The sequence below is a fragment of the Mustela putorius genome, unplaced genomic scaffold (genome assembly GCF_011764305.1).
Source record: "Mustela putorius furo isolate JIRA1106 unplaced genomic scaffold, ASM1176430v1.1 tig00000228_pilon_pilon_pilon, whole genome shotgun sequence".
Lineage (NCBI taxonomy): Eukaryota > Metazoa > Chordata > Mammalia > Carnivora > Mustelidae > Mustela > Mustela putorius.
In genome coordinates, this window is record NW_025421322.1 from 25192178 (window position 1) to 25212236 (window position 20059).

Here is a 20059-nt window from a genome sequence, read left to right on the forward strand (position 1 = left end):
GCCACCTAATCTGCGGGGTGCCTGGGTGGCTCAGATGGTCAAGCGTCTGCCTTCAGCTCAGGTCTTGATCGGGGGTCCCAGGAGAATTAATGTTCCGTGTAGGGCTCTGCACTCAGTGGGGAGTCTGCTTGTCCCTCTCCCTCTGCCCCTCCTCCCACTCATGCTCTCTTGCTCACTCACTCTTTCTCTCTCTCTCTCAGATAAATAAATAAAATCTTTTTAAGAAGCCACTCAGATTGTGATACTTTGCATATTAGCCCTAGGGTACTAATACACTTTGCATAGCAAACAAGGGCCTTTGGGTCTCACCCCTTCACATCTGTGTCACTGTTTCCTGTCCAGTGATCTATAAAGTATGTATGGCACACCAGTTAGGTGTCAAGCCCTGGAAACAGAGCCCTGAGTGAGACGCAGTGTCTACCCTGCAGGAGCTCCCAGCTGAGAGGGAGGGGCTAGCAGCTGCGCAGGCAGGTGATGCTTAATGGATTAAGTGCGTTGGTGAGTGGAGAGTTGTACTTCCGGTAGCATTACCCTTCTTGTACATCTCTGTGCAAACTCCAGCACTGTAAAGAACGCCCTTCTCCATGTCAGGAAGCCTGTTCTATTTCTTCCTCCCACACAGCATCACTCCCTCCTCCGTCCAAGTTTTGGACATGTTTCTCTTAGTGCAGCCATCACACATCATTATAATTATTTGTTCGCCTCCCTTGCTAGACTGTGGGCTATTTAAAGGGCATGGATTGTGGTCTTTTATTTCTCTTTTTATCTGTAGAGCCCCAAACAGTATCTGGCTCATAGGAGTTCCTTTTTTTCTTCCTTCCTCCCTCCCTCCCTCCCTTCCTTATCTTAGAGAGGGGAGAGAGAGAAAGATGGAAAGAGAAAAAGAGAGAGCATGAGCACAGGTAGGGGCAGAAGGAGAGGGAGAAGCAGACTCCCTGCTGATCAGAAAGCCTGACATAGGGCTTGATCCCAAGACCCAGGGATCATTACCTGAGCTGAAGGCAGACCCTTAACCAACTTCAGCACCCAGGCACCCTCATAAGAGTTTCTTTCAAAGAATATGTTGAACCGATGGGAAGGATGAAGAGTAGCTTCCTTCCTCTGCTGGTGGAGGGACCGTTGAGCTACCTTTTCTCTATGCATGTGGGATGTGTGGTGGGAGAATGCAGTCTGCGGTCAGGTGGACATCAGAATGGGGCAGTTTCCTGGGTTGCATTTGGTGTGAGAGCCTTGGAGGAGGATTCGGGGCTAAGCTGGCTTAGGAGGATATGGACAGCTCTGCAGGCTCAATGATGAGAGTGGTTCTTAGGCAAAGCTGGGCTGTAGCTCCATACCAGGCCTGTGAGATACTTTTGCTTCAATATTCATTCTCACACTTGAACAAACATCAGAATCAACTGGAGGGGTTTATTCAGCAGCAGCTGCTAGGCCCTAGGCCTTGAATTTCTGATTCTGTAGATCTGGAGTGGGGCCTGATGATCTGCTTTCCTAACAAGATCCTAGGTTATTCCGATGATGGTCTGGGGGCCACATTTGGGCACATTCCTGCACTAGAGGAACACCTGACATTAGATCCATGGCTCTCAACTTCGGGTACATTAGAATCACTTGGGGAGTTTCTAAAAATACAAATATAAGGACCTTACTCACACATTGGTTTGGGGGAGTACCTGGTCATTGGGATTTGGATTCCAACTGAACAAAACATTGGTTTGAGTAAGGTTTATCTATAAAATGTAATGAATTCATCAAATTTTATCGAGCAGTTGCTGTGTGTCAGGTTTTGTGTCATTATAATGGGGACAATGTAATAGGGTTTTGTAATGGGGATACAAAGATGAGCAAGTGAGTTATCAGTCCAGTGTTGGGGAGATGTGTGAACAGATAGTTCTAAAATCACATGGGAGAGGAATGATGGCATTATATGTAGAGTAGCATAAAAGCACTAAGGAAGAGCACTTGAATCTAGCTGGGGGGCTGGGGGCGAGGAAGGAAGCTCAGGGATGGGGTATAGAGAAGATAATGATCCAGTTCAGTAGTTTAGAAATCCTGGTAAGTTAGCTTCTGATTAGTATAATGTGAGCCCAAGGCACTATGTGAAGAACTTCTACCTAAATCCCAATCTGTGCTTCAACCCTCACTAGACAAATTATTTAATCTTTCTTTGCTTCACTCTCCCCATATTTCAAAGGGGGATAATAATACTACCTCCCTCCCAGAGTTGTGTGAGGACTAAAGGACACATGAGTGTGGAGTGCTTGGTAGGGTGAAGGACTCAAACTTTACCCCATGTCCCCAGAACAGCTCATGGTCTAGCAAGGACTTGAGAAATGTCAGTAATCATCAGCATCCTTTCAAAAGGCTGCCTGGAAACCTCCAGTTATGTCCACCATCACTGGGAATCTTGGTTGTTTCTGCTGTGAGCAGAGCAGATATATGCTGGGTTCCATCCCCTACACCAAGAGGCTCCAGGCTCCTATATCTTTAAAGCTCTTGTGTCAGTTTTTTGATTTGTATGATCTTCCTTCTGTTAGTGTATTTGTCCTTGACAGCATTTTTTCCACCTCTTTAAAATGACTGCTTTTTAGCTACCATAGACAAGAAACCCTGCAAAGCCAGGACTGTGTGATTGTGTCTAATATACTGCTAACTTGTTTGTTGGGGGATTTTTTATTACTGCTTCAGTTTCCTTGCTGATTATGGGTCTGTTCAGGTTTTCTATTTCTTCCTGTTTCAGTTTTGGTAGTTTATATGTTTGTAGGAATGGGTCCATTTCTTCCAGATTGCCTAATTTGTCAATACCTATGAGTTAATATAGTTGCTCATAATATGTTCTTATAATTGTTTGTATTTCTTGGTGTTGGTTGTAATCTCTCCTCTTTCATTCACAATTTTATTAATTTGGTTCCTTTCTCTTTTCTTTTTGGTAAGCCTGGCCAGGGGTTTGTTGACCTTAATTCTTTAAGAGTACAGGGCAGGATGGCTTCCCAGGGGCAATTCTATCAAACACTTAAAGAAGAATTAATACCTATTCTTCTGAAGCTGTTTCAAAAAATAGAAATGCAGGGCACCTGGGTGGCTCAGTGGGTTAAAGCCTCTACCTTCAGCTTAGGTCATGATCTCAGGGTCCTGGGATCGAGCCCCATGTCCAGCTCTCTGCTCAGCAGGGAGCCTGCTTCCTCCTCTCTCTCTGCCTGCCTCTCTGCCTACTTGTGATCTCTGTCTGTCAAATAAATAAACTAAAAAAAAAAAAAAAAAAAAAAAAAAAAAAAAAAAAAAAGAAAAGAAAGAAATGGAAGGAAAACTTCCAAACTCATTCTCTGAGGTCAGCATCACTTTGATCCCCAAACCAGACAAAGACCCCACCAAAAAGGACAAGTACAGATAAATATCCCTGATGAACATGGATGCCAAAATTCTCACCAAGATATCAGCCAATAGGGTCCAACAGTACATTAAAAAGATTATTCACCACGACCAAGTGGGATTTATTCCTGTGCTACAAGATTGGTTCAACATCTGCAAATCAATGTGATAAATCACATTAATAAAAGAAAGGACAAGAACCACTGATGCAGAAAAAGCACTTGATAAAACACAGCATCTTTTTTTTTAGGAGTAGAACTTATTAAAGTGAAATTAAATCAGCATAGGATAATTTTAATGATCTTGATGATGATGATGATGATTCAGACACCTCAGAGGTGCACACAGTGCTTTTTATACAGTAGAGGCTCAGTAAATAGCATATGAATTTGCATTTTAATCTACAGGGCTGCCATCCTGGTCAACTACAGGTAACTCTATTCATACAGAAAAGCATAAGAAATAGCATCCTTTCTTGATTAAAACTCTCCACAGTGTAGGAATAAGAGGGAACATACCTCGATATCATAAAATCCATCTACAAAAAGCCCACAGTGAATATTATTCTCAGTGGGGAGAAACTGAGAGCTTTTCCCCTAAGGTCAGAAACATGACAAGAATGTCCACTCTTATCACCATTGTTTAACATAGTACCAGAAGTCCTAGCCTCAGCAATCAGACAACAAAAAGAAATAAAAGGCATTCAAATTGGCAAAGAAGTCAAACTCTCACTCTTCACAGATGACATGATACTTTATTTGGAAAACCTGAAAGACTCCACCCCAAAATTGCTAGAATTCATACAGGTGTTCAGCAAAGTGGTAGGATGTAAAATCAATGCACAGAAATCAGTCGCATTTCTATACACTAACAATGAGACAGAAGAAAGAGAAATTAAGGAGTCAATCCCATTTACAACTGCACCCAAAACTGTAAGATACCTAGGAATAAATCTAACCAAAGAGGTAAAGGATCTGTACCCTAAAAACTATAGAACACTTATGAAAGAAATTGAGGAAGACACAAAGAAATGGGAAAACATTCCATGTTCATGGATTGGAAGAACAAATATTCTTAAAATGTCTATGCTGGGGCGCCTGGGTGGCTCAGTGGGTTAGGGCCTCTGCCTTCAGCTTGGGTCGTGATTCCGGGGTCCCGGGGTCGAGCCCCGCATCAGGCTCTCTGCTCGTCGGGGAGCCTGCTTCCTCCTCTCTCTGCCTGCCTCTCTGCCTGCTTGTGATCTCTGTCTGTCAAATAAATAAATAAAATCTTTTAAAAAAATAAATAAAATGTCCATGCTACCCAGAACAATCTATACATTCAATGCAATCCCTATCAAAATACTGTTGACATTTTTCACAGAGCTGGAACAAATAATCCTAACATTTGTACGGAACTAGAAAAGACCCTTAATAGCCAGAGGAATATCAAAAAAGAAGACCAAAACTGATGGCATCACAATTTTGGACTTCAAGCTATGTTACAAAGCTGTAATCATCAAGACAGTATGGTACTGTCACAAAAGCAGACACATAAATCAATGGAACAGAACAGAGAACCCAGAAATGAACTCTCAGTTCTATGGCCAAAAATCTTTGACAAAATAGGAAAGAATATCCGATGAAGGGTTGCCTGGGTACCTGAGTTGGTTAAGTATCTGCCTTCAGCTCAGGTCATGATCCCAGGGTCCTGGAATTGAGCCCTGCATTGGCCTTGTTGCTCAGCAGGGAGGCTGCTTCTCCCTTTCCCCCCTACCTCTCACCCCTGCATGTGCTCTCTCTCTTGCTATCTCTCTCTGTCGAATAAAAAAAAAAAAATAGCCAATGGAAAAAAGACAGTCTCTTCAACAAATGATATTGGGAAAGTTGGACAGTCTCATGTAGAAGAATGAAATTGGACCATTTACTTACGCTATATACAAAGATAAACTCGAAATTGATGAAAGACCCAAATGTCAGACAGGAATTCATCAAAATTCTATAGGAGAACACACAACCTCTTTGACCTTGGCCACAGCAATTTCTTGCTAGACATTCCTCCAAAGGCAAGGGAAACAAAAGCATAAATGAACTATTGGTACCTCATTAAGATTAAAAAGCTTTTAGGGTGCCTGGGTGGCTCAGTGGGTTAAGCCGCTGCCTTCAGCTCAGGTCATGATCTCAGGGTCCTGGGATCGAGTCCCACATCGGGCTCTCTGCTCAGCAGGGAACCTGCTTCCTCCTCTCTCTCTCTCTCTGCCTGCCTCTCTGCCTACTTGTGATTTCTCTCTGTCAAATAAATAAATAAAATCTTTAAAAAAAAAAAAAAAAAAAAAAAAAGATTAAAAAGCTTTTACTAAGGAAATAGTCAACAAAACTGTTGGCAACCTACAAATGGGAGAAGATATTTGCAAATGACATATCAGATAAAAGGCTAGTATCTAAGATCTATAAAGAACTTATCAAACTCAACACCCAAAAAACAAATACTTCAGTTAGGAAATGGGCAGAAGACATGAACAGACATTTCTCTAAAGAAGACATAAAAATGGCCAACAGAGACATGAAAAATGCTCCACATCCTTTGGCATCAGGGAAATACAAATCGAAACCACAATGAGATACCACCTCATACCAGTCAGAATGGTTAAAATAAATGTCAGGCAGCAACAAATGTTGGTGAGGATACAGAGAAAGGGGAAACCTCTTACACTGTTGGTGGGAATGCAGCCTAATGCAGCCACTCTGGAAAAGAGTATGAAGGCTCCTCAAGAAGCTAAAAATAGAGCTACCCTATGACCCAGCAACTGCACTGCTAGGTATTTACCCCAAAGATACAAATGTAGTGATCTGAAGGGGCACGTGCATTTCAATGTTTATAGCAGCAATGTTCACAGTAGCCAAACTGTGGAAAGAGCCAAGATGTCCATTCACAGATAAATGGACAAAGATGTGGTTTATTTATTTATTTTTTAAAAAGAGTTTATTTATTTGTTTATTTGACAGAGAGAGAGATCACAAGTAGGCAGAGAGGCAGGCAGAGAGAGAGGGGGAAGCAGGCTTCCCACTGAACAGAGAGCCCGACATGGGGCTCGATCCCAGGACCCTGAGACCATGACCTGAGCTGAAGGCAGAGACTTAACCCATGGAGCTGCCCAGGAGCCTCGAAGATGTGGTTTATATATACAATGGAATATTACTCAGCCATCAAAAGGATGGAATCTTACCATTTACATTGATGTGGACAGAACTGGAGGGTATTAGGCTGAGCAAAATAAGTCAGACAGAGAAAGACAGTTATCATATGGTTTCATTCATATGTGGAGTATAAGCAACAGTGCAGAGGATCATAGGGGAAGGGAGGGAAAATGGAATGGGAGGAATTCAGAGAGGGAGACTCTTAACTTTAGGAAACAAATGGAGGGTTGCTGGGGGGAGGTTGATGGGGGGATGGGCTAACTGAATCATGGGCATGAAGGAGGGCACGTGATGTGACAAGCCGAGCACTGGGTGTCACACTGATGAACCACAAGTCTACATCTGAAGCTGGCTAACTGAATTTAAATAAAAAATAAAATAAAATACAGCCAACTCTGAATGGGCGGCTTGTTTTTAAATGAAGAAGGGATGCTTTAGTGCAAGTCCTATTTTGACATCAGAGGCCCATTTTGGTTCCTCCTATAGTCATTGTGGTGTTCTGAAGGACTAATTTTCTGGGGTAAATGATTTCCTGATGTAGAGGTAGGACTGCATGATCTAGGCTGGATTCTGCTTGGTTTCTTTCACTAATTATCTGGGGTTTGGGATACACTTTAAGGCCAGCTCTCAGTTAAAACCATACTTACTTTATCCCACATTCCCAGTCACATTTTACTTGCCTCCAGAGCCTCCCTTCTCTTCTCGGGCATCTGGACCGATTCCCACCTGTTGTTTGGCTCCTGGGTGTTCCTAATCCACCTGCGTCTGAGCTTGCCTGTTCCCCTCCCATAAGTCCCAAACTGTTTTCCATTTTAGACAAGATTTATGTTGGCTAAATATTGGTACAAGCAAGTCATAAATGTGGCATGTTCCCAAACACCGTGGCAGATCGCTGAGCAGATGTTCTAACATTGACAAGTTGTTTTTCACTTATGGGCACTTCCAAGGACACCTGCTTTCATCGGTGGTATGCTGATCTGCTCTTGGAAGAACAGTGTTATGCTCTAGTTCAGCGTTTCTCAAACTCAGCTGCACCTTTAGCACCACCTGGGGATCATCTGCAAATCCCAGTGCCCAGGCCAACCACCAGACCAGTTAATTCAGACTTGCTGGCTTCAGTGGTTTTTAAAACTCCGCAGGTGATTCCGATGTGCAGTCAAGTGTGAGAACTTGTTCCCTAGTTGCTTCTCAGACCGTCCTACGCTAAGAATCCCTGCAGGATCTTGCTAAAATGCAGATCCTTCGTGGGCCTGGGATTCTGCATTTCTAACAAACACCCAGGTAATACAGATGCTGTCTCTATTCCAGAAACCACACTTTGAAGGGCCAGGCGAGTTATTCCTAGTGCCTGTTTATCAGCCTTACAAATGATTTTCCAGAAACCAAAAGTCCTCTTGAGTTTGTGATTATTTCAACATTTGTCCATGGCTCCCCTGAATCTTGCTTTCTCCCTATTGCTCTGCCCATACTCTGTAGCCATACCCTAGCAGCAAAGAGATTTCACTATTGATCTCAATTCTGGATTTTCCTCCAGATAGCGATTCTCCTGAAAACAACCCACGCAAGAGAACAGAGGAGCCCTTTCACTAAACCAAAGCAGATTTTCCCATGGAAAACCTTATTTTTAAATAATGTGATTTTCCAGAATCTTCCAAAAATAAGAGTTGGAAATCGTATTTTTCTGTTGATGCACAAAGCTCATTGAGCACACATCCTCTAGGCTAAGCAAACTCTGGACATTGTGTGATTTAGCAAATGATAGGAACCCCTTATCCGGGTTAATACTGCTCCAAATAAGTTAGTCATAAGCACTATGTCTTCAGTTGAAAGAAACTATTAATGATAGCAACAGGACTGGGGGAAAGCACAAAATAAAAAAGTAATTTCCAGTTTTCCGAATTGGCTAGGAAAGCCTCTATACCACAGTTCCTTGGGAAATGTAGTTTCCTGACCAATATCCAACTGGCTTTGGAGTACTATCTGTCAAGAAATTGTCTGTGGATCCCAGTCCATGGACATATCCTTGGGAATTCATAACTTTCCTAGTAGGCTTTTAAGATCCATGTTTAGGTATGCCTGGGTGGCTCAGTGGGTTAAGCCTCCACCTTCGGCCCAGGTCATGGTCTCAGAGTCCTGGGATCGAGCTCTGCATTGGACTTTCTGCTCAGCAGGGAGCCTGCTTCCCCCCTCCCCCCCACCCCCACCTGCCTCTCTGCTTACTTGTGATCTCTCTTTGCATGTCAGATAAATAAGTTAAGATTTAAAAAAAAAAGACCTTATTAAAAAAATAAAATCTGTGTTTACTGCTAGCTGGTAATAACTTAAAAACTAATGTAAAGCATATTAAACGATCAGGATGACCAAGAGCAAGCACACAATTTCAACACTTATATTTGTGTTTCTATTTATGATTGTATATATGCCAGATAGCCGTAGTTTAATTGTTGCAAGCCAATGATGAAAGATTAGAGAACAGAGAGAGGTAGGTTTAATATAAAAATCATGCATGTTAGCCAAGAGAAGTCCCGATTGTTTTATAGGGAGTCTTACAAACACAAGCTTCTCAGTTTTGGATAGGGAAACATTACAGTAGAACTAAAAAGTCACACATCACATCCTATTTTAGACATGCTGTAACGCAAAAGAAACCATATGATAGCCATTAGGGCCATTTTTTACACTGACTGTGGCCATTTAATCCCAGCAAGATAATATTATCTATTATGCTAAATCAATGGCATGCATTTATTTGCACCTTCTCAACTCGGATTCTACTAGTATTTAGTTTTATATATTTGTTTTGGTTGTGCAAAACAAACTTCAAAACCAGAAACATTAGAGGTCGAATTTTGTACATATTCAAGTTGTTTTCTAATGTAAATAACTGAAATCATTACCAGGATGATTTTTTGTTCTTTTAAGAAGATTTTGCATTTACTTATGTAGAAACACAGTCTTAGAACATATTCATTCCTTGTGCTATGTTAAATTCCATTCGCATTTTCTAAAATATCCTAGTGGCCATCTGTAGCATCACGCTCTCGTAAGGCATGATTAAGGGGACACTGCTGGGAACGGAAGCAGAGCTCCTAGACCACCTTTCTACTGCAGCTGCAAACACTGTAACAGACATTTTCCAGGGAAAGATTTCCCTGCTTGGGAGCTGTTGTCTGCTGATGACATCTGTGGGCTGCAGGATGGTGGAGGGTCCGATGGGACAAGTCATTGGTGAGTAAATACTGGGACCATGAGAGAGCCCAGTCATGCCTATGATTTGGAGGGAAAATAAGTGCTTACAGGCTGTTGGGCCTCTGGCTGTCCATGCCCTGATGGGTGGCTGAGAGGCTGCACGGCTGCCGAGGGTTGGCTGTCCCCTTTGGGCAACTGGTGACTGCTTTCTGAGAGGGAGTAAGACTGGCTCTGAGGATTCAAAAAAGAAATACATAAAAATGCTAGACCACTCACACAAGCCAGCTGCCCCATGGAGATGACACTCCAAAGATAAAAATCTCTTCCTAAACTGCTATGGCAGGGACCCTCTGCAGCTATCAGAAGTATCTTAAAAATAGGTTTTAGTACGTCTGAAAGATACCGAATGGCAGGCTCTTGGCTAGCAAAACAAGAAAAAAGAAAAAAAGAAATGTTATCTACAAAAGGTTTGAAATATGACACTCCCTGAAGAAGTTATTTGTAGGCTTGCAACCACCAAGTGCAGGTTTAATTTGTAGCAAAGGGAAAAAAGCTTATAAACAAAGTTTAAGTTTACAGAACATTCTGGAGTTTCATTCTCTTTGGTCCTAGTTTATATAGAATAAATCATTCTTGCCATGGGGAGCTAGAGTAGGTGCAGCCAGACCGTATTAAAATGCTTACTGCAACAGCTTTAGACACATATTTTTCAATATTAAAAAAAAAATCAAGATTTTTTTTTTTATCCTTAAATATACCACGATTTATATATATATATATTTTTTTCTGATAAACTTCCACCAAAGTATCCTGGTTAAACTGTTCCCTAGACTTCCACTGCAAGTCAACAAACTTATTTCCTTTTATTTCTTTTTTTTCCTTTAAATTATTTTTATTAACATATAATGTATTATTAGCCCCAGGGGTACAGGTCTGTGAATCATCAGGCTTACACGTTTCACAGCACTCACCATTGCCCATACCCTCCCCAATGTCCATCACCTCCTCCCCTCTCAAAAATTAAGATTTAAATCTGCCCTGCCTTGTGCCTAGTCCAAATGGTAAGTCTTCTAGTCAGTTTTTAGTCATTCATAGTTTATAGACACAGTATTCCACATGGGCCTAGACATTTCAGGAAAAAACCCCAAACCCCAAAGATTAAGTCCATTCCCCGGATATCTGCAAATATCCGAATGTTTGATGCTTCTTAGAATACTGGAACATGTTCATCTTTCAGCCCACATTATATACAGCCTTGTAGGGATACTTTTACCTTGGCCTATGGCTGTTTACAACATGAACTGTCTTCCCCACAAAACTTAGGTGGGCATAGCTACGAGATTTTGTGTGACTTTGCCACAACTAACAGCTTTAGTCATATGGCCCACAAATCCATATTAACCATTTGCTCTGCGCCGGGTCCTGTTTACTGTCTCATTTTAAATACTTCTCTTTAGCCCCTCCTAAAAGATTTTTGACTAACGGAGAGAAAGTATATTGTAAGTGCATTTTAAAAGCATGGTATGCTGTTGTGAAAACCATCACACAATAAGGATTAATCACAATGATCAAGTATAGAAGTATCAATCATGATTTCTCAGTTTAAACTTCTCCACATGCTAACTACAACGAAAACTTTTTTGACTTCCAAAGGCAATAAATACTTACATGACGATTGCCCATTTTCGTTTTTCTAACACAGTTGTTCTGTATTTCATTAAGAGATGGGCTCTCATACAGGCCAAGTTTATAATAGTTTCAGTAATAGCTCTTGAGTTTAATGAGTAACTTTTGGCACGGAATTTGAATACGTCGTTGGGGATGGGTAGGGAGTGGTGAGTAGCTAAAAATGAGCTTAACCTTCCTAAGCTGGCTTTCTAGGCTGTCTTTTCAAAATAAAGTATTTGTTAATACATCAAGGATAGACTTTTTAAAGTGAATAGTTTATTCTGAACTAAACCTGTCTCACTTCTGGATTCCTGAGTCACTATATTTTAATTTTAGGTATTTATTTAAAATTTTATACCTTGTAGTAATAAAGGCATTCCCTAAACAAGACTGAAAATGATGTTTTACTAACATCGCTGTTAACTATTACACAGAATCCTTCTGAGGATGACTTTGAGTGATGCCAACACCATATTTATAATCTGGCTAATTTTTTTTTTAAAGATTTTATTTATTTAACAGAGAGAGAGATCACAAGTAGGCAGAGAGACAGGCAGAGAGAGAGGAGGAAGCAGGCTCCCTGCTGAGCAAAGAGCCTGATGCGGGGCGGGGGTTTGATCCCAGGACCCTGGGATCATGACCTGAGCTGAAGGCAGAGGCTTTAACCCACTGAGCCACCCAGGTGCCCCTATAATCTAGCTAATTTTTAATTGAAAAAGTAATATGTGTAGTTGGTAGTTTTTTGCTAATAGTGAAAAAGGGTACTGTGAAAAGTAAGCCTACTGACCTCTCCGGCCCCTCTCCCAGTGTTGTTGTTGTTGTTTTAAGATTTTATTTATTTATTTGAGGGAGAGAGAGAGTGAGAGAGAGCATGAGAGCAGAGAAGGTCAGAAGGAGAAGCAGACTCCCCGTGGAGTTGGGAGCCTGATGCAGGACTCAAGCCCAGGACTCCATGGTCATGACCTGAGTTGAAGGTAGTTGCTTAACCAACTGAGTCATCCAGGCGCCCCGCTCGCTCTCAGAGGTTTTTGATGGTTTGCATAGAGAGCCATGTCGGCCTGTCTCTCTTTCTCTGGCTCTGTTTGTCTCTTTCTCTCCCTTCCCTCCCTCCTTCTCTTCTTTCTCTGGCCTGGACTTTTTGTTTGTTTTGTTTTGTTTTATTATCAACAAATGGGTTTGTGCAATACATCCTAAGCTTTTATGCTTCATATACTAAAGAGATATATGACACTGGCACATTGCTTTTCCAGTGGCCACATAGTAGTCTGCTATGAGTATGAGCCAAACCTTCTATCATTAGTCCACGGTTCAAGGTCATTTAGGGTTTTGTTTTGGGGTTTTGTTTTTTTTTTTTTTGGCTTTTGTGGGACTATCTTCATTTATACATCTTTGCCTGCATGTGCATGTTTATCTGCAAAATTAAAGTCTCAGGATGTAATTGCTGATCAAAGAGTATATGGTATGTGTTGTAAAGAGCACTGGGTGTCATGTAAGACTGATGAATCATAGTCCTGTACCCCTGAAACAAATAATACATTACAAGTTTATTAATTGAATTTAAATTTAAAAAATTTAAAAAAAGAATATATGCATTTAAAAGTCTGATAGCTGCACCTGCGTGGTTCAGTCAGTTAGGTTTTGCTCAGGTCATAATCCCAGAACCCTGAGATGGAGCCCCAGGTCAGGCTCCCTGCTGAGCAGCGAGCCTGCTTCTCCCTCTCCCTCTGTCTCTCCCCTTGCTCATGCACATGCACGCTCTCTCTCAAATAAAGGAATAAAATCTTAAAAAAAAAAATCTGATCGATCTTGCCCAGTGTTCTCTGCACAGACATCGAAATGCAGAACTAGTCCAAGTCCAGCTAACCCATGAGCCTGAATTTCTTTTCCTATTTATTTTTTTTCTGAGCCTGGCTTTCAAAAGGTGGAATGTATATCCCCCTACAACAATAGCCAGGGCTCATTTTTCTACATACTGGCCATGCTAAATACTATGAGGGTTTTTCATTTCTGTCAATTTCAAAGATGAAAAATGGTTATCTCAATGTTTAATTTACATTTCTTTCCTTTGTTATTCTTAAAATTATATATCACATCCCTTAAAGGTCATTTGCATGAGTCTTTCTGGGGTCTGCTTATGTCCTTTATTTTTAATTTGAGTTATTAGTCTCTTCATTGTTTATTTGTAACAACACTTTATAATAAGATCTATGCCTTTGTCAAATGTAACAATTATTCCCTCCCCCCCAGTTTGTTGTTTGTCTTTAGCTTCTGTTTGAGTGTGTTCTGAGCTAGTATGTTTGAGTACAGAAAGTGTCAGTTTTTATGGATATATTGGCTTGCTTAGAAAAACATCTCTGGGGGCACCTGGGTAGCTCAGTGGGTTAAAGCCTCTGCCTTCCGCTCAGATCATGATCCCGGGGTCCTAGGATCGAGCCCCACATTGGGCTCTCTGATCATCAGGGAGCCTGCTTTCCTCCCTCTCTCTGCGTACTTGTGATCTCTGTCTGTCAAATAAATAAAATCTTTAAAACAAACAAACAAAAAACCCCATCTCTGTATTAAGATGATTAAGACTTCTTGTACATTTTCTTCAGGTTTTTTAATGGCTTCTTTTTTATTTTCATATTTTTAATTTTTTTTTAAAATTTTTAAAGTGGGCTCTATGCCCAGCCTGGAACACTGTGCAAGGTTTAAACTCACAAAACTGAGATCAAGAGCCCTGAGAACAAGAGTTGATGTTGAATGGACTGAGCAACCCAGGTGCCCCACAATGGCATATTAAAGGCATATCTCTTTGATCCATTTGGAATTGATTTGATGTAGAATAAGGAAGCAATGGTTTCAGCTTTAGTTTTGGTTATTCCATAGATCCTAGATAGTTAGTAAATAATTCATCTTTCCACATCTGGTCCAAGAATCCATCTTTATTTGCACTAATTCCCATGCAACAGAGTACTAAAATTCTCATGGGTTTATTAAATTCTGATTGCATATATTGGTTCTTTTGTTCTTTGACCTTTACCTGTTGAGTGCCTTGGGTTTGCTAATTGCTAGGACTACAACAATGAATAAGATAGATTCAAATGTCCTCTTCCTAGAATGTAGTCAAGTATGCCAGAAACAAACCAATGCAAATTGCTATATACCCTGTGAAGAAAACCAGCAGGGTGCTATGATAGAGACGAGTGTGTGTGTGTGTGTGTGTGTGTGTGTGTGTGTAATTTACTTTAAGCAGTGGTAAAACTCTTCAAGGAGATAACATTGAAGCTAGGAACTGAAGGATGAGAAAGAGCCTATCATTTCAAAAAATGAAGTGTTCCAAATCCAATGCTCTTAGTTTGTCCTGAGGTTCAGAAATTGGAAACAACTTTGCTAACTGGAGGAAAGGGAAGATAGTTGAAGAGGTCGGAATATATTGTGTGCCAGGTGGGAGGATGGGTGCGGGGAGTCAACAAGACAAAACTCTCCTCCAGGAATTTGCAGTGGAATGGGGCTTGGGGGATAACAAGAAGACATAAATTAACAATTAATGCTTCGGCCACGCTCTATGATTTTGGCCTTTAACATCAAATTTGGGCTCTATAGGTCTCCACCACCTTCTCCCAGCCCCAGACTGCTCAGGGCCAAGTTCTCCTGCCCCACATCTGTGCTGGTTTGAATCCACCCTCTGTGTCAGTAACCCTCCCTAAAAGCCTTTATCAGGGATGTCTTCCTTCCTTTCCTACCCCAGGCTGTTGAAGCTCAAGGTTCAAGAGGATCAGGGCAATTCGATATGCAGTGATCCAAGTAGAGATAAGTTCTGTTCAAGGTTCACTGGAAATGCATACAGAAAAGATATAACTTATGGCTCCAGGGAGATGAGATAGAAAGCTTAGAAGCCAAGGGAGAAGTTGACATTCCTTTCTGTTTTTCTGGATCACCACCCCTATAAGTACCTCTTGGTAATTTCACTTTGCGTGTGATCAAGTTTGGCTCTGACTGGAACAGAGCTGTTTCTACTGTCCCTCCTTTCTGCTTCCCCAGCTGGATGGATCCATAGGAAAGGGGCTACAATAATTTCAAGCAATAGCAGTAAGAGGAAGGAAGGGGAATTCCTGGGACCCCAGGTCATTTCTGGGAGGCTGTCATGGTGGGGGGAAAGGAGAGGTAAGAAGAGGAAGCAGACATTTTAGGGGAGGGAGGACACAGAACAGTGAGAGGGGAGGGGGGTTTGTTATTATCATCTTAAATATTTAGTGATTCTAAATTTTTACAGGTGTTGCCTCATATTTTTCTCTACTAGGCTGGGCCTGTTTATTTATATCTCTTGGACTTTATGGTTCTCAAAGTGGTGATGGCAGCCAGAGTTCCAATTTCCTTCTAACCTTATGAGTCTCAAAAGCAAGTCATAACTTGATCTTGCTGAAGAGTCTCTTCCTTCTATACCACCCACCAACGTGAAGTTTCTAACACTTCTGAAAAATGTCACTTATACATCTTTTATGGCTTGAATTGTATCCCCCAAAGGACAAGGACATGAGGTCCTAATCCTCAGTACCTGTAACTTGATTTGGAAATAGAGTCTTGGCTGATAACCAAGTTGAGTTGAGATCACTAAGATGGGCCAGAACCTATTATAACTGGTGTCCTTCTAAGAAGAGGAAAACAGCATGAGAAGACATTGGCTCACGGGGAGAAGGCCATGTGATGATGGAGGTTAATAACTCTTTCAAGGGCAGAGGCAGGCTTATTGCTTGAGAAGTCCCCACAGTGCTTTCATACCATGGCTACTTAATAAAAGTTGTTCCTCGACTAAGACAAAAAGATTGACATCTACAGGAAATGATTACAGTTGCTAACAACAGCTATATATCTATACTCCTATATGTTTCCAATAGTAAAAACCCTGAGAGTAACACATCATCTTACAAGCATAAAAAACAAAAAACAAAAAACAACTCAGAGTCCAAAAAGCTTTCTTAACCCAGTGATTGGTTAACCAGTAGCTGTATGTTTGTCACACATAAGATACCATGCTGGGCTCAGGGCATGTAAAAAATCTAGGACATCACTCCTACCCTGCCCTGCTAGGTGTTTATGTTCCAGTTGGGGGAAAAAATCCATAGAAGACAAAACACTTTGATTTAATATAACATTTCGTGGCAGAAAAACCATAGTACTGGGAAAGCAAAGACCTGGGTTTTAGGCTGGTCTCTGCTACAACTTAGGAGTATGCTCATATTAGAAACACATTCTCTCCAGTTCTTGGGTTTCTGTTATGAAAAGGTAAGAGTTGAACTTCATCTCTACATTTACTTCCAGACATAAATACTATGAATAACTTGGATTTCGGAAGACATATTGGGTTCTAACAACCTGACCCCTAATCACTTAATCAAACAAGAAATTTATTGGCTTACATAATTGGAAGAGATGGTTAGCTTCAGGCATAGCAGGATCTAGCTACTCAAAATATATCTGCAGAATCCATGGTCTCTCTTAGTTCTTAGCTCTGCTTTCCCCCATCTCAAAGGTATCCCCCTTCTTAAGGGCAAGATGGCTGCTGGTGATTCCACATTTTCATCCTTACAATTCCAAAACTTGTGAAAAGAAAATGAGAGCTTTCCTTTCCTCCAAATCCAAATATACATCCTGATCTGAATCTCTGGTGGCAGTTGGGACTCATACTTTCTCTGAACTGGCCACTGTAGCTGGGGAAACATAGTGAAGACTGGATTTCATGTCACCTCTAGAGCTGAAAGGAGTCAAGTCCACCCAAACCATGTGGATGGTCTGAGAATGGGGGAAGGGGGACACCCAAAGAAAACTGGGATGCTTTTTTTTAAAGATTTTATTTATTTATTTAACAGAGAGAGAGAGAGAGAGAGATCACAAGTAGACAGAGAGGCAGGCAGAGAGAGAGGGAGGCAGGCTCCCTGCTGAGCAGAGAGCCCGATGCAGGGCTCGATCCCAGGACCCTGAGATCATGACCTGAGCTGAAGGCAGAAGCTTTAACCCACTGAGCCACCCAAGCACTCTTGGGATGCTTTTAATAAAAGAAGGGTGAGTGGATGGTAGGGTGGCCAAATAAGACATGTCCACTGCAGAGGGCAAAAGGAGCAGAATATGGGAAGTAAAAGGAGCGAATGAAAGGAAAAGGGGAGAAAGGTCCTGAGAATGGGAGGAGGAGGTGGAAGCAGGAGTCCAGATTATTTTGAACCCACTAAGAGGATGAGAACTGACTTTGGAGCCACCAAAAAGAGAAGCAAAGTGCCCTTCCTCGGAGCTTTCCCTTCCGGTCCAGCTGGCTGTGCATCGCTGGGGGCCCCCTTCCTGTGGTTGGCCACTGCCACGGACACATTCAACCGCAGCTCATGCACCTGTGTAGCAGCCTCTTTCCAGTGGCTCCTTCCTGTGGGCTCTGTCCCAGGAGCTGTCCCAGTGCCGGCTGGTGGGTAGGGCTTCACTGTCCACACTTCTGGGAAGATGAACCACCACTTTTGGCCTACACTGCAGGGTTCCAGATCCCAGCCGTCATCCATTAACACACGTATCATTTGCTACATTCGGAGTGTTTTAACTCTGTGTTGAGCACCATGGGGCTGAAGAAAGGAAGATAAAAAATTGGGTGTTTGCCCTCCAAGAATGTAATGTTTCTTTGTAGGGAATAAGATATTAAAAAGAACAGTTGTCAGCCAGGATAAAATTGCTGTATGAAATGGCTGCTATAGACTACATTATGGACTATTATAGACAAATACAGACTATGATAGGCTATTCTGTAACTAGGATGTTACAGAAGTTGGGAAAGAAGAAATGGTGGCCCAAAGGAACGAGGGAGGCTTCATGAGGGCCTGTGCCTAACTCTGGCAAGAATTGGAAGGGCAGTTAGGGGAAGGACACAGAGGAATTGGCACTGGAAGTGGTGACTGCCTTTAGGGAATGGACAGGGGAGAATGTATTGTGTTGAGCAGTGAGTGCAAGCTGAGGAGACCTGAAAAGGTAACTTAGATGGGGATGCCTGCTCTGGAATAGTGGCAAAGGGGAAGCTATGGAACAGAACTCAGGGTTTCAGGCGGGGGTGGCTGGCATCTTCAGCTACGGAGCGGTCTAGGCAGGAGCTACTCTAGGAGGGAATGTGGATGTTGAAGTGCCAGATCACTCACAAATGAAGAGTTTAAAGGGCAGGAGAGGGAAGAGGTGCTGGGCTTCGCTGAGAAGTCAGGGATGGAGCCCTTCGGAGATCCATCCATGCAGAAGGATGACAGAGTCTTGAGATGTGTGCAGACAGAGGGAACAGAAAAAGACCATCCAGTAAGTCAAAAGGTTCCTCAGACAAAGTGATAAGTGGGGCACCTGGGTAGCTCAGTGGGTTAAAGCCTCTGTCTTCGGCTCAGGTCATGATCTCAGGGTCTTGGGATCAAGCCCTGCATTGGGCTCTCTGCTCAGCAGGGAGCCTGCTTTCTTTTCTCTCTCTCTTTCTCTCTCTCTCTCTCTCTGCCTGCCTCTCTGCCTACTTGTGATCTCTGACTGTCAAATAAATAAATAAATAAGTAATCTTAAAAAAGAAAAGAAAATGCACACGAGATACAACAAATGAGTGTGTGGCATCGCTGGACGCAGGCTACCTTGCGTGGGTCAGCCCTGACCTTACTGCTTCCCTGCTTACACCTTCTCACCCCAGAATTGGACCTCCTGTGGACACCAAACGCCTCCTCTTCACCTCTGACCCTCCGAGTCTTGTGTGGCACTTGTCCCAGGGGAATCACCGCAGCTGACTTACAATGTGTCTTTGTTGAGTGAGTGGCCAAGATCAATGAATTCTTTAGAAAGCTGCTTGTCATAGGCCAGATTTTGTGGTGACCATCTCCAAGGGATACAAAAATTTCTTGAGCAGGAATTTCGTTCATGTGACTTTTGGGTAAATAAATAATCTGGCTGGAAAATAGGTGTGTGCGTGCGCGTGTGTGTGTACACAGGTTTTTCTCACTTTCAGTCAATTCAGGGTAGGAAAGCTGAGATTCCCATCCAAAGATGAGCAAGGATGTGTACGTGAGTGATCCTGCAATTCTTAGATTGTTTCCCATTACCATTCTTTTAAGAAGATTCATTAGCATGTTTTAATCCACTATTTACTTACTTGTTGAATATCTATGTGCCAGGTGCTCTGCTGGACACTGGGGAGTGGTGGTGACAGGACAAGCGTGGGCCCTGATGGAACTTACCTTCCACTGGAGAAACAGAAACAAGAACACAAAGACACAGACAACAGAGTGACAGGTTGCCAGGAGTGTGGTGCTGTGATGGGAATAAAGGGGGTAATAGGAAGGTAAGCGGGGGAGAGAGGCCAGAGGTGATGGGGCAGGAAGGGGCAGTCTGCGTGAGTGGGGGACCGAGGTGAAGCATTCGAAGAACTAGAGGAGGCAGTTTAGGGAGAGAAAGGAGGCCCCCAGGTAGGGAGTCTGTAGTACATTTGAATGGCAGAAAAGATGACTGCTGAAGGGTGGGGGAGAGTGGGAAGCTAGTCGGGGCGGAAGCCGATTCAGCTGAGCCTTGGAGGCTATCAGGGGAGGGGGTGAGGGTGGGGTCCGGAGGATATTTGTAGCGAACTGTAAAATCACCAAAGAATTTTAGATGACAGCATGTCAGGCTCTGAGTTAGTATTTCAAAGATCACCTAAC

The 20059-nt window shown here is 42.4% G+C and overlaps 1 protein-coding gene across 2 annotated transcripts in view; it reads right to left on the reverse strand.

Moving 5' to 3' along the window:
• Nucleotides 1–11499, reverse strand: part of ANXA13 (annexin A13) — a 60276-nt gene extending 48777 nt beyond the window's left edge. Inside the window, exons 1-2 of one of the 2 annotated variants that reach the window (XM_004743518.3) lie at nucleotides 11400–11461; nucleotides 9840–9962 (exon numbers count right to left, since the gene is read on the reverse strand). In XM_004743518.3, the coding sequence (XP_004743575.1) occupies nucleotides 9840–9962; nucleotides 11400–11414 (138 nt within the window). In that variant the 5' untranslated portion in view covers nucleotides 11415–11461. Of the gene's footprint in view, nucleotides 1–9839; nucleotides 9963–11399 lie in introns of both variants that reach the window. The other variant, XM_013051741.2, reaches the window with a different exon arrangement.
• Nucleotides 11500–20059: the final 8560 nt, after the last annotated feature.